Source organism: Falco cherrug, chromosome 3, assembly GCF_023634085.1.
Source record: "Falco cherrug isolate bFalChe1 chromosome 3, bFalChe1.pri, whole genome shotgun sequence".
Classification (NCBI taxonomy): Eukaryota; Metazoa; Chordata; class Aves; order Falconiformes; family Falconidae; genus Falco; species Falco cherrug.
In genome coordinates this window covers 107,001,746-107,014,400 of record NC_073699.1, presented here as the reverse complement: position 1 = coordinate 107,014,400, position 12,655 = coordinate 107,001,746, and the positions used below count along the sequence as shown (strand labels likewise).

The following is a 12,655-nucleotide window of genomic DNA, read 5'->3' as shown; positions in this document are numbered from 1 at the left end:
TTAAACTCTCCTGGTGGGGGTTTGGCTAGAGAACTCTTTCTGGCAGAAGTCAGGGTGATACCTCAAGTTTTTCTTTTGGTGCTGTGAAGCTGGGGATGTCAGGGAGCTGACACAGTTACAACAGAGGCGAGATAGTCTCCAAATGGACCAGGGGGGCTGGAGGTGGCAGAGAAGCTGAACCTGAGCTCTGGCTGATCATGAGCTCTGCCACTGCTGATGTGTTTAGCCCCAGGTCATTCACTTCCCAGTGCCATTTACATACCCCATAGGCACTGGGAAGGTAGTTACATCCCAGCCATTTGTAATTCTTATTTAGCAACACAGAATTAGTCTCTAAAGCTCTCCCTAGTTCACCTTTAATTTAGCTGTGCCACAGGGCCTCCACTGCTTCTGATGGTGATGGTGTGTCCTTTCCTTCTGCTGGACCTCACCATCAGAATGCTTTCCCAGCTTCCCTGAATGTGACTGCCTTCACTGTTCATTGCATAATGGGACTCCAAATGGCACCTCATTTTTCTTACTTTTTCTAGTAAATGACGTTGTCATCAGCACCACTGCCAACCTTGGGGAACCCTATTTGCAAAGGCTTTTGTGATTCTTGCTCATTTTAGATGCTCAGCCATCAGGCTGTCATTCTTGCAGCAGAGGTACTTTCCCAAGATGTTGGATGATCGCAGCAGCAGGGATGTGCATTAACAACACCCACAGCCTGAGCTTCTCTTTTGTACCATGGAGTTTAGAGCACAAATGTGAGAAGATACTGGCCTGGCTTTGCAAGTGCTGATTGTGCTTTGAAAGAGAAAGGGAACTTCCAAAACGCCCTTAAAATATTCAGATTTTTTTTCCTTTTGAAAACGAGTGCAGCCACGTGGTTAGAGCTGGTGTCACCCATCATGACCACGCAGCCGGGGCGGTGCGGAGGTGCTTTCACCACTGAAGGGAAAGGCCTGGCTCCTTCCTGAAGCTGCCGCTGCCCTGGGCCAGGGAAAGCAGCATGGAAGAAGGGTAAGGCCACTAGCAGTCACCTGCCTCAGCTCTGAGCTCTCCTTTTCTCAAAGCTGCCATGTAGGTCCTTTCCTTTCTCTGTGTGTCACATGTGGGACGAGGAGGGATGGGAGGACACAGACTCTCACTGCTAGCTATTCCGCAATGACACCCATGGGGAATGAGCCCTCCTCTGCTGTGGCAACCCCTCCTGGAAAAGCATCTGCAGATGTCTTGTCTTGCAGATGCAGCAGAAAGCAGCTCCCAGCATCAGCTGTCGGAGGGCACCACACTGCTTTCGTTTTAACTCCTGGCCCCTGCAGCCACCCAGTCCCTGGCTGATTCAGAGGAGCCCGGGCGACCCCGAGCATCACTCAGAAAGCTGCTGCCCTCATGCTCGGCAGCTCAAGCCCCAAAAGCAGGAAGTTCTCAGGCTTTCACTATTAGATGTCGGTACCAAGTTGAAATGAGATGCTAACACTGGGATGGGTCAGAGGCGTAGTCAGGTGGTGCCTGGGGCACATCCATGTCAGCCAGGGCAGGGAAGCAGCCCCACTGCAGGTAAGGGAGGAAGAAGACGATGGCATGGCGGGGCTGCCAGCAGAGGAAGGCAGCATGGGGATCAAGATGGCTTCGCAAAATCTGCCGCTCTGGCTGCTGGGGTCAGAGAGGTGCTGGGCACAAAGGGAGAGCTGCGTACTTCCTTCCGCACTTGCAGGAGGCCAAGAAATGTTGGCCAGGGGCAAGGGGAGCCGACTGGATTGAAGATGACTCTGCTTGTGCCTATGCAGTAGCATTCAGAAGGCTTTGGCTGAAGAGTGGGCTTTCCCACAGACTTCCCGTATGCAGTCTCGGATAAACTGTGCTTTCTCCCATTAATACTTTCTTGTCTGCAAAGCAAAGGCAATGTTCCTGCCTCGCTTTATTTGGGGGGCATCATATTCCATTCAATAAAGTTTGCAAGCTGCTTAGAAGTGGGAAGGTCATTTTAATGTCTGAACAAGTAAGATTTAGGATATCTGCGTCATGGCTTCACTAAACTTGCAGTATGCATCTGGGTGTCTTATGGATTTGTGGGCATTTGCAACTAGAACTTCCTGAGAAAAATACATTAGCCTGTTGGCAAACGATGTTCCTGGGATAAAAGGTGCCCCATGCCCAAAATGCACAAACCAGGATCAGAGCTGAAGGGCTATCTATCAAGATAGAGCACAGGCAGACTTTTGAAGTGAAGTGGGCACTGGTTCAGGATGCCTGAGCTCCTGCCAGTGCTCAGAGCTCCTGCAATCCTGCTTTTTTGGCACACCTTGCTCAGAGCCAGTGGCACCCGCAGATGTTTCATGTACCAGTCCATGGGGTATACAGCCTGTGGCCTGAATTTGTGGCACTGCTGTGATTCAGAGACAGGAATGTCTCTCCCGCATTCCCCAGATTCACAGAGGTGGACTTCCACATGCAGAGCAGAGCAAAGATGACACCATGCAGCCCAGCAGCTTGGACCTGGGGCTGCAACAAGGGTGCACTGATTCTTGCTGCAAGATTATTTTTCTGCCACCTAGCTTAGGGTTTCAGTTTGATTCAGAGAGCTGGTACTCGAGAGTTTGGTATCACTTTGTCTAACCAGAGAGCCCAAGATGTTTGCTGAATGAAGCCAGTCCAAAGTGATTACTAAGAGCAGTTGGGCAAAGCCTCCCCAGGGCTGGGAGAGCTGTTTGTAGCCACACTGAAGCACACCACAAACATCTGAAATGGGAGCCTTGAGTCACAGAATGAGTGCTTAGCAGAAATGGGCTGATGTCCCAATGCCCTTTCCAAAACACCCACATATTTGTAAGAGCACTGGCCTGCGACGTCATCACCAGAGATACCACCCCTACGGGAAAGCCTGGCAGTTTTCTTTTGTTATCTGTAGTCCTGGTCTGCAGTGAAGGTGTTTCCAGTCACCTCCCATCCTGTGTATGCTGTCTTTCCGTGCAGCAGACTCCAGGGTAGGCTAAGCTTGGGTCACCCCTCCTGCACCCCACTCCTTGCCTGCAGCTTGCCATGGGGGTGAGGGGCACGGTCTCCCTGGGCCTTCTGGGGCTCTGGTCCCTGTCGTGCTGCAGGGAGCAAGGTGGGACACTCCTGCCCTTTGCCAGCCATTTTGCTGACATGAGGTGGCTCTCCAGCAATGCTAACCTTGCTGTTTCTTTTTACCCCTAGAGTGATTTATCCTTTGTCAGACTCCCCCTCCGCAAAGATGTCCCAATCATCTCCAGCTGATGAAGGCACAACGTTTGAGCACCTCTGGAGCACACTGTAAGTGGTGGTTGATCATTTGCCTTGAGGTTTATTCTGAGTCAGAAGTGACCCTTTCCTCTGTAGTCTGTGTTAGCACCTATTATTGCTGTGGCCTGAAAGGAAACAAGTTTCTTTCGCATGTTCCAGTTGCCACATATTCCTTTTCTACATTGAGAGTTTTGCTGCCAGACTCTGATCTCTCTGCTCAGACCATTTCATTTGCCAAACCCTTTTGCCCTGGTGGCAGTAGGCAGTTCAAAGATGGTGGAGTGTGCGTACCCTGAAAGCAGAGCCCCACAAACCTTGTCTCCAGGTATTGGACACTGTTTCTGAAAAGCCACAGCATTTTTGATGCACACATTAAATATAAAGGCAGGAGAGCTGCAAATTGCAGCGTAGCATTCCTACAGCATGGATGCCCTCATGCACATTGGAGGTCCTTACTGGGGCACGCTTCCTCTCACTCAAGGAAGCAAAGGTGTTCGGCGAGCAAAAATGCCTCAGCAGCAAGCTGGGAAAGGGAGCCACTGACTCGTGCTTGTGCAGAGGAGAGCAGCTGGGCCACATCCTTCATGCCCTGCCTGCTGAGGAGCCCCACTGGCCACAGCAGCACCCTGGGGACCCTGCCCATGTCCCCATGGGCACATGGAGCCAGCTCTGGTGAGCCGCGGCTGAGTACCAACACACCTGCCTGCTTTTCCTGAACCGTGGCACTAGGAGCTGGCATTGATAGGTGATTTTTTGATGCGGTGCTCCAGGACCACACGGAGATGGTGTCAGGGTCAGAGTAAAGGACCCCTTTTGGCTGGGACCCTTGCTTGGGGTGTGGTGGGAGACACTGGCGCCAAGCCTGGGAGGATGCATTCTTACTTGTTAGTCTTCACTCATCAGGTCATGAGGCTTGGTGACTGCCCAATTAAAATGGGTATTTTCTAAAATTAAGCGCCAAGTCACACCAAGACTTTTGCAAGTCTTCTGGCCTTTGAGCCTCACACTCTAATCAAAAAAGGAGGAAGAACTGTGCTTAATTTTATCCTCTTTCTTCCTTGGTATCCTCTCACTTAAAGATATCCCAAGGTGACAGATACACTAAAGCAACCAGATGGATGAAAAACTTCCCAAATCTCTGGTTGCTTTACCCACCAGGCAACAGTTTGAGCAAAACCTGCTCTGCCATGTGAAAATAAAAGCAGAGGATGGAGGAAGAAGTCAAGAAGGGGACAGGGATCAAGGGAATTGCAGGTTGTTGTGTGGTTGTGGTGCAGGCTGTGCTGGAGAGCTGGAAGGCTGACTGTGCACATCACCTTTTTTGCAGGGAGCCAGACAGCACCTATTTCGACCTCCCTCCATCCAACCATACAGGCAGCAGTGAGGTCTCCAATCGCACAGAGGTCACGATGGATGTCTTCCAGATGAGAAGCATGAATGACTCAGTCATGGTGAGTGTGCTCAGACTGCACAAATGGGAGCTGGGGTAGGAAGTGGGATACTTGCTGGTTCATAAACCAAACACAAACACAACAGGTGCAGCTGTCATTTGTGCAGGGTGTGATAACCTGTAATCGACTGCACCCCAGGATTGCAGCTGGATGGTGCAGTGGTCAGTATAACAGTGGCTACTTATTAATAGATAATATTGCTGCAGGCAGCAGCGGGGACTCCGTGCTGAAACAGCAGCAGAGCCTGAGTACCTCAACAGGAGGAGAGAATAATTTGCTCTGGTATAAACATGACGTGTAGTAAAGCCGTTTGTAAGCTGCTGACAGTGCAGAGCTGCTGGAGGGGCAGATCACACTCCCAACTCCCAGCTCTGCTCCCGCCACATCCCCAAGCATCTGTGCCATTGCCCTTTCCTCCAAGAAGCTGGTGTGCCTGTGTCTAAGGCAAAGCGTTTGAAAAGCATAGCGGGTGTGTGAGACATCTGAGTCACTTCTGTGTGTTAAGAGCCCTGAGCAGGGCAGCCTCCCAGGAGCATACCTGAAGCAGCTCTGGCTGTTGGCAGCGTCTCCCTCCAGAAAGCTGCAGTTTCCCTCCTCGCCAGCTTGCATCCCCTCCCCCAGCCCCCTTTTCCCTCGCTTTTCACTTGCTTTCCCTCCCTTCCCTGGCCTTTGTCTACAGCGGGCAGGAGCCTGGCAGAGGGATCAGGCAGGGCGGTGGTGCTAATTGGGGAGCTGCCCCTCGCTGAGCTTGCTGTCGCCTTCCTTCTTGTTCCCGCTGTAACCGAAGCTGAGCCTGAGGAGCCGGTGCAGCCCAGGGTGCTGCCAGGGCCACGCAAGCCCTGGCTTTGCAGCACTCTGCACACAGCGGCTGCACACAGGCAGGGCAGAGCCAGCTCCTGGCCCTTGCTTGGGATAATGAGCCGGTAGTAAATATTTACGTTGGCCTGGTCGTGCAACCAAGCTCTGCGCTGCTGAGCTCCCAGTGAGCCGCGGCCAGCTCTCACTGGCTGGCATCACCGAAATGCATGGCAGGGTGATGTGTAAATAAATACACAGATAACATGATGCCACCATCCTGAAGGAAAGGCAAGACACAGGAGCCACAGCAGAGGGGCTGCTCAGCCCTGCTGTGATGCCTGCTGCTCATGGTGCTCAGCAGTACTGGAGCGGATGTGTGGGAAGCAGCAGGTGTTGTGGCACCCAGCAGATGCACCGGTGCAGATGCTCGGTGGCTGTGAGCAGACCATCAAAATGCTCTGTGACCTGCCCTCCAGCCAGGCATGATGCTCCCCCTCAGCATTGCATGGGCACTGTGTTGCTCCTACAGCTTGCTTCAGGGTCTCGTGGGAGGAGTTGCTGTAATTAGATGCGAACAATTCCTCAGCCACCCTTTTTGCTTAGAGATGACAACTTTAGGACTGGTAGTTTGTGCAGTGCTTCAGGCTTTCCATACGACACCATCACAGACCTTCTTGTGCATGGGTGTGCATGTGCAGGCCACTGCTGGGCAGTGGGTGATGCACGCTGGTTTTGCCATTCAAAATGTGCCACATCACTCTTTGAACTGCTTATCTGCTTCAGTATGGAGCCCCGCACAGTGGGGTCTGGCTGAAGGAAGCACCATTCCCCCATCTGCCTTGAGTCAGAAGGAAATCAGCCTGGTCACTCCAGATATCTATCTATCCATCTACCTGTATCTGTCCATCTAGATATCTATCCATATCTGTCCATCTAGACATCTGCCTGGCCATCTATCCCGATCTATCCCTATCTAGCACCTAGATATCCATCCGTCCATCCACACCTACCCATATCTACCCATCTAGATAGGGATAACGCCATATCTCTGAGATACGGAGCTATCTCAGAGTCACTGCATCACCCAGTCGATGCAAGCACAGCCACCTCGGTCTGCTGGTAAAGGGTGCCAGCCAAATGGGTTTCCAGCCCAGTGCAGCTGCAAGTAGCTTTGTAGAGTGGAGTCTGGCTGGGTTTGATGATGGAGCTGGACCCCCTCTCTCCCTGCAGTGGGAATGGTTGGTATCGCCTAGTCCATCACTGGGCAAGCTGGGGCCTGCCCTGTGCTTTAATGAATAGTCATGAGGGACAGAAGGGGTGGGCCCCGTTTTGTTGTTGGATGCAGCTAGTTGACAGAACTAAGGGAGATGAAAAAAGCAAAAAAGCCAACACACAACAGCACACAGGTGGCCAGCGCAGCATCCCTGGCGCTGCCCGCCCCAGCCCTGCTCCCGCGCTCCCTTGTTCCACCTGCCTTCCTAGCCTGGCCATCCCCACCGCCGCCCCGACCCCATGACTGCCGTGGTGGGACGCTTCCCAGCGCTCTGTGAATCCCGAGACAACTAAAATGCTGTACATTAGTGACCCGATGCAGCATTATACCACGGTAGGTGCTACTTGTTATTAATGGGGTTTGCCTTCCTGCTTTTATTTGAAATCGTCCTCCGCTGCGGAGGCAGCAGCTGGGCACGTGCTCCGGCTCTGTCTGCTGAGCTTTCGTGCCTGCTGCTGCCTGGGATGCACCAGGGGCTTGTCGTGGTGTAAGCCTTTCCCTGTCCTGTGGCTGCACAGGGGAGCTGTGGCAGCTCCAGCCCCAGTCATGCAGGATAAGCTGTGCCAGTGTGGGATGCTGCAGCCTTGGCGGCTCGGTCGGCATTCCTCTCTTGCTTTGCCTGATCTGATGCTTGCAGAGCCCAAGGTGTGATTTAAAGCTTTGGTGCGAAGGGGTGCAGGCTCCCTCACCCATGTATGTGCAGACAGGAGCGGTGTTAGCTGGAGCATCCATCCGAGGAACGCCCTGTGGTGCGGGGCACCACCAGCACCAGTTTGCCTTCCACTGGGAACCTCCTCAGCCGAGTTCATGACATGCACCTGAGCCCCAGGCAGGCTTTCCTTCCCTGGTTTAAGGTCTCAAAGTCTCAGGGAGGGTAGAGTGGCTGAAACGGTACCTGTGCTGCAGGTGATACATTTTCAGCCTTGTCCTCAAGCGCTGAGGTTGCTTTCCTAGTCAAAAGGGGGTTGTGTCTGCTCTCTGGCATTAAGAAAAGGTAGATACAGTTAGAGATAGAAAGGTGTGGTGTTGCACTTCCTGACTAGAAATTACTTCATTCCTCTTTTTTGTCTTAGGTGTGTTGGTACAAAGCATATATGTACCGGCTTCATTTTGTGTTGTAGTGCTGTTACTTGGGAGGTCGTTTCTGCAGTCATGTGAATATTTATCTATGTGTGTGGATAAACATATGTGCGTATATATATATTTACAGACACAGACACACAAGCCCTGCGTTGGGTTTGTTGACACACATACACACATAAACACTCATGCCTTCAATTTGTCTTTTAAAGGAATGTTTCCAAAATTTACTCAATTTTAAAAAACAAGTTGGTCTTTTTTCCCCCTGCACCTGACTTTGCGAATCTCTGCCAGCAGATTTCCAAAGCCCCAGTACTCGGGCACTGCCTGTAGCTTTGTGCTGGCAGGGGATCCCAGCTCGGGGTGGCCAGCCCGGCTTGCGGAGGTGGGGCTCTGGGTCTCGGATCTCCTTCATGTGCAAAGTGGTGACCGTTTTTGCCAAGGGAAGGCTTTCTTCTGTGTGGAGGTCAGGATGCTTTTCTCACTGGGTTGATCCCAATTTACCTGCCCATTAAGATGTACAGCTGCAGGTTTCAGCTGCTCACACCCCTGGCTCTAAGCTCCAAAAATGCACAAAATCATGTGGGGACAACTTTTGCAGATTTTTTTTCAGCTACTTCCAAGAGCCACCTCACCCCTAGCCTGCCCTGCAGCTCCAGAGCAACAGATATTGCCGGGAGGGGAAAGGCTTCCCGGTTATTTCCCATTTCGGCAGGAGATGAGCAACCATGGCAGCACACGCACCGTGTTCTGCTGGGTGGTCCAGCCTGAGTACACACGTACATGTGTGCAGGGGTAGTGCTGAAGATGGCCTGTTTACTCATCAGGTGCAGAGCATTTACTCTCCATTCATTCCTAAAAAAGGCACGTGGCTGTGCTCCGTGCGTGTGTGCAGCCTGTTCCCTGGGGCCCTTCCGTTGTCCCAAGAGAACAAACCAGTTCAGTCATGATACTTGTGGATTATTTGGAGCAGCAATCCCTTTTCCCCTTGCTGCTGTCCTGGTTGAAGCTTGAGCTTTTCTTTTTGAGGGTGACTTCTGCCGCATGGCTTCCAGCCAGTGTCACCCACCTCCAAGGCTGCCCAGCCCTGCAGTCCCCACTGGCTTGCTGGCTGGACTGCAAGGGCTTTCCACGTGCCTTTTTAACGCTTGTTTTGCTAAAGTTTCTCATAACTTTTTCTCCAGGTGAAGCCTGGGATTGTGGAAAGCTTGAATGAGGGTGGTTTGTCTTCAGCTGGGCTATTTATAGAGCAGCAAGAAGGAATAGAGGGGTTTGTGCACATATTTTAGGGGAGAAAATGGCTGTATGTGTAATAGCAAGCCAGATCTTGTTCAGCATTCCTCCAGTTAGTCACAGGCTCCAACGACCTTGCGAGAGATGCAGACAACAGGAGAACTTTCCTGGAGAAGGATGATTGCCTTTAAACCATTATACATCGTAGATGTTTGGGTGAGGTTGGGATCCCAAGTTAAAACACGTCCCCTGATTCCTAAGCTGTGAGCCTCACAGCCCTTCGGAGCAGAAGGCTTCCTGCAGCTCTCAGTTGCCCAGAGCTGCCCCAACTGTGCTGGTGGCTGGAGGGACAGTCCCCGCCAGGGTGCAGGGGGACACAGTGGCTGCAGCTGGGTGAAGGTGGGGTGCAGGCGGGTGGCCCCAGTCCTCCTCCAGTGTTGGGTGCTGTGGGGAATTGGGACAGCAACTGGCAATGCAATGGCCACTGTGTGTGGTCACCAGCAGAGCCCAGGCAGCCACCAGCAGCACCCGCCTTTGGCACTGCCATGATGCTGCTGGCTTGCAAACGTCAGGGAGCAACCCTTGAGCAATTTGGGAGCTGCAGATTTCTGGGGGGAAAAACATCCTGTTTGCTTTGAGAAACAGTTATGTTTGAATGGTTTTTTAAAAAAAAATATTTGTTTATTTCTCTACTATAGAAAAAATGATATTTTTTTTTGTCTGATTTTCAGATGAAAGATGAAGGCTGCTTTAGCCATGCAGCTTTTGAGAACGTAGCTTTGCTTAGGCTATGCCTGCAGGTAAAATAGCTGCCAGGTCTTACTGGAAGTATCTGACAGTAATTGTTCAGAAGAGGAATAAGAAAAAGAAAATACAAAAAGTCAGGATTTGGTCCAGCATGTCTGGAATAAGAGCCAGTACATGCTTGAATAGGTACATTTGCTCTGTGACCTTTCTGCAGTGCTGCAGAAAGTGCTGCAGCTACACACTTTGTAGGTTTGAGGTTTTCCCCAAATTAGAGCTGCATCAGGGAAAGCCACTGAAAGCAAACACCCCGGCTAGGAAACGAATTACACAAACCACCATTCAGAGCTGGCTCTTCTGAGAGAAGTGGTGTGCCTGCGTACCTTTGTGACAAGTGAACGCATGTGGGGGACCATCTGGCAAACGGGTCGGACATTCAGTAACGCTGTGGCAATGGGAGTGACACCATCGTCAGTGGGCTGGTGGTCGCTCTTGCACTGGTGCTGAGTGCTAGGGCAGCTTCACCAAGCCTTGATGCTCCAGCTGCTGGAAGGGCCACCATCGAGCAGAGCCCTGCACGCAGGATTGGGGCTGCTGCTCCCCACCCTGCAGCGAGGCATCTCCCACACCTGAGCGAGTCCTGGAAAATCCCTGCCCAGTGTCCCGCTGGCAAAAGAGTGGCTTTGCATAGGCAGGTGCATTAGAAATCTGGGTATCTTGGCACCTCGCTGCCTCCAGCAAGGACGGAGTGGATAGAAGGGGATGATTTAAGTGTTTTGAGTTTATCCCTCGCACAAGTGGTGACCTGTTCAAAAACCCAAGCGACCCAGACCAGCTCTTTGGCTGGCTTTCCCGCATGCTGGCCCTTTAAGGAGGCTGTAACAGGACACCTGGAGCCCTGGAGAAGTGTGGCTGAGGTTTCCATGTCTCTAAACTGGCTGGTGTTTTCTTTTTTCCCTCCTCCCCTTTTCCCTTCCTCCAGTCCCAGTTCAATTTGCTGAACAACAGCATGGATCAGAGCATCGGCAGCAGAGCAGCCTCCACCAGTCCCTACAGCTCCGAGCATACCTCCAATGTCCCAACGCATTCGCCCTACTCGCAGCCCAGCTCTACCTTCGACGCCATGTCCCCAGCTCCCGTCATTCCCTCCAACACTGACTACCCTGGTCCCCACCACTTTGAGGTGACCTTCCAGCAATCCAGCACCGCCAAGTCAGCCACCTGGACAGTAAGTTGCATGTCTTCTTGGCTTCGCTAGAGAGATGCTTGCTACTGCCGACAGCGTTTTCAGCTGGCTGGCTGCAAACACCCGAATATCTTGGTGGTGCTTGCAGCGGGATGCAGAGGGTACGCTTGCACGGGGTGGCTGCAGGGTGCAGCCACCGTCCCACAGGGACTGCGCCTGCACAGGTGGCTCTGGAAAACAAAACATGCGGGAAACATCAGTGCTTGCTTGGCAGGGATTTTCTCCAAAAGGGCCGTTAAGCACAGTGGTTTGAATGGAACATCTCTCACAGCAATTCCTTAAACTGAGGGTAAATGTCCCCGAGAACTGCAAAGCTGGAGAAATGTCCTGGGGAAGTACCTGCCTTGTTCTCGTGGTGCTTCCCTATGCATTTGCCAGTGACTGCTGTCAGAGGAGAGGCAGCAGGCGAGACGGACCTTTGCTCACATCTACTGGGACCGTTCTCAGCTTTGCCCTAAATTCTTGTCATTTACAATCCTTTTTCCTCTTGTATCGGAAGAGTAACTTAATCTCTAGAAGCCACAGCAAAATAACAGAGTAGGTTCTTAATCATAGAGGGATCACTGCATGGCATCATGCCGGTTGTGATGTGGGTGCAGCAGCCTGGTCCTCGGGAGTGGAGATGCAGGGCTGGGCCACTGGTGGTCTGACCACACGGCTGCAGCCCGGCAGAGGAGTCCTCCACAGATCAGGGACCCAGGAACAGGGCAAAGCATACAAGGGCTTCTTTGCTTCTTGTGGCAAAAGGACCTAAATTCACATCCTGGCTCCCGGCTTAGTGTAACACTGTCCCTGTTTTTAAGAAAAAATTGCACTTGTGGCTGGTGTGGGAGATATTTCTGCAGCGGATGCCTCCCTGGGTGCCTGGGAGAGCCGCTCACCAGCATGTCTGAGGCAGGCAGGTTTTCTCTTCTGGGAAGTGTTAGCAGAGCAGAAAGGCTGGGATGAGACAACTGACACAACGAGGGAGCAGCAGGGTTTCCTCCGGTGCTGCTGTTTGACATTATCATGAAATGGGCAGAGCAGACCAGGAGCGATATATCAGCCCAAGGTGTGATAATGACTTTTATTTTTGGAAGCTGATGTGTTTAATTGCCAAGACAGTCCTTCCCATGGTAGACAGAAAGCATCCTCAGATGCTTCTGTGCAGGCAGACCCCGGGCTGCAGCCAGTGGGTGCTGCTCCGCTCGCTGCTGCTGGTGGGCTATGCCAGGCTGCTGCCAGTGCCTTGTGGGAGGGGGTGGGCTATGGCAGCTGCCACATCGCTGCGTCTGTCTCCTGCAAAAACCAGCAGGTGGGCAGGGTGGGCAAACCAGCAGCAAGCTGGCAGTGAGCTGATGTTTGAATGCAGCCAAATTCATGGCTGGGGCAGCAGAGCAGCTTCCCTGTGTCCGGTTGCTGGAGCTTCACGGCTTCACTGCTAAGTTGCACTGAGCAGGGGCTTGGGACCAGCACCGTGATTAAATTGACTTGCCCTCATAGGAGCAGTTCAGCCTTCACTCTTTTCCACTGTCTTTCCTTGCAAGATGTTGTTAAACGATGCGTTTCATTAGATATTGAATAAACTGCAGGTCCTCA

General features: G+C 52.2%; 1 protein-coding gene across 2 annotated transcripts in view; it reads left to right on the top strand.

The window, feature by feature from the left end:
• The first annotated feature begins 894 nt into the window (after positions 1 to 894).
• Positions 895 to 12,655, top strand: part of TP73 (tumor protein p73) — a 31,594-nt gene continuing 19,833 nt past the window's right edge. For both annotated transcript variants that reach the window (XM_055704790.1, XM_055704791.1), the window contains exons 1-4: positions 895 to 1,005; positions 3,187 to 3,282; positions 4,580 to 4,703; positions 10,814 to 11,059. In XM_055704790.1, the coding sequence (XP_055560765.1) occupies positions 995 to 1,005; positions 3,187 to 3,282; positions 4,580 to 4,703; positions 10,814 to 11,059 (477 nt within the window). In that variant the 5' untranslated portion in view covers positions 895 to 994. The remainder of the gene's footprint in view (positions 1,006 to 3,186; positions 3,283 to 4,579; positions 4,704 to 10,813; positions 11,060 to 12,655) is intronic.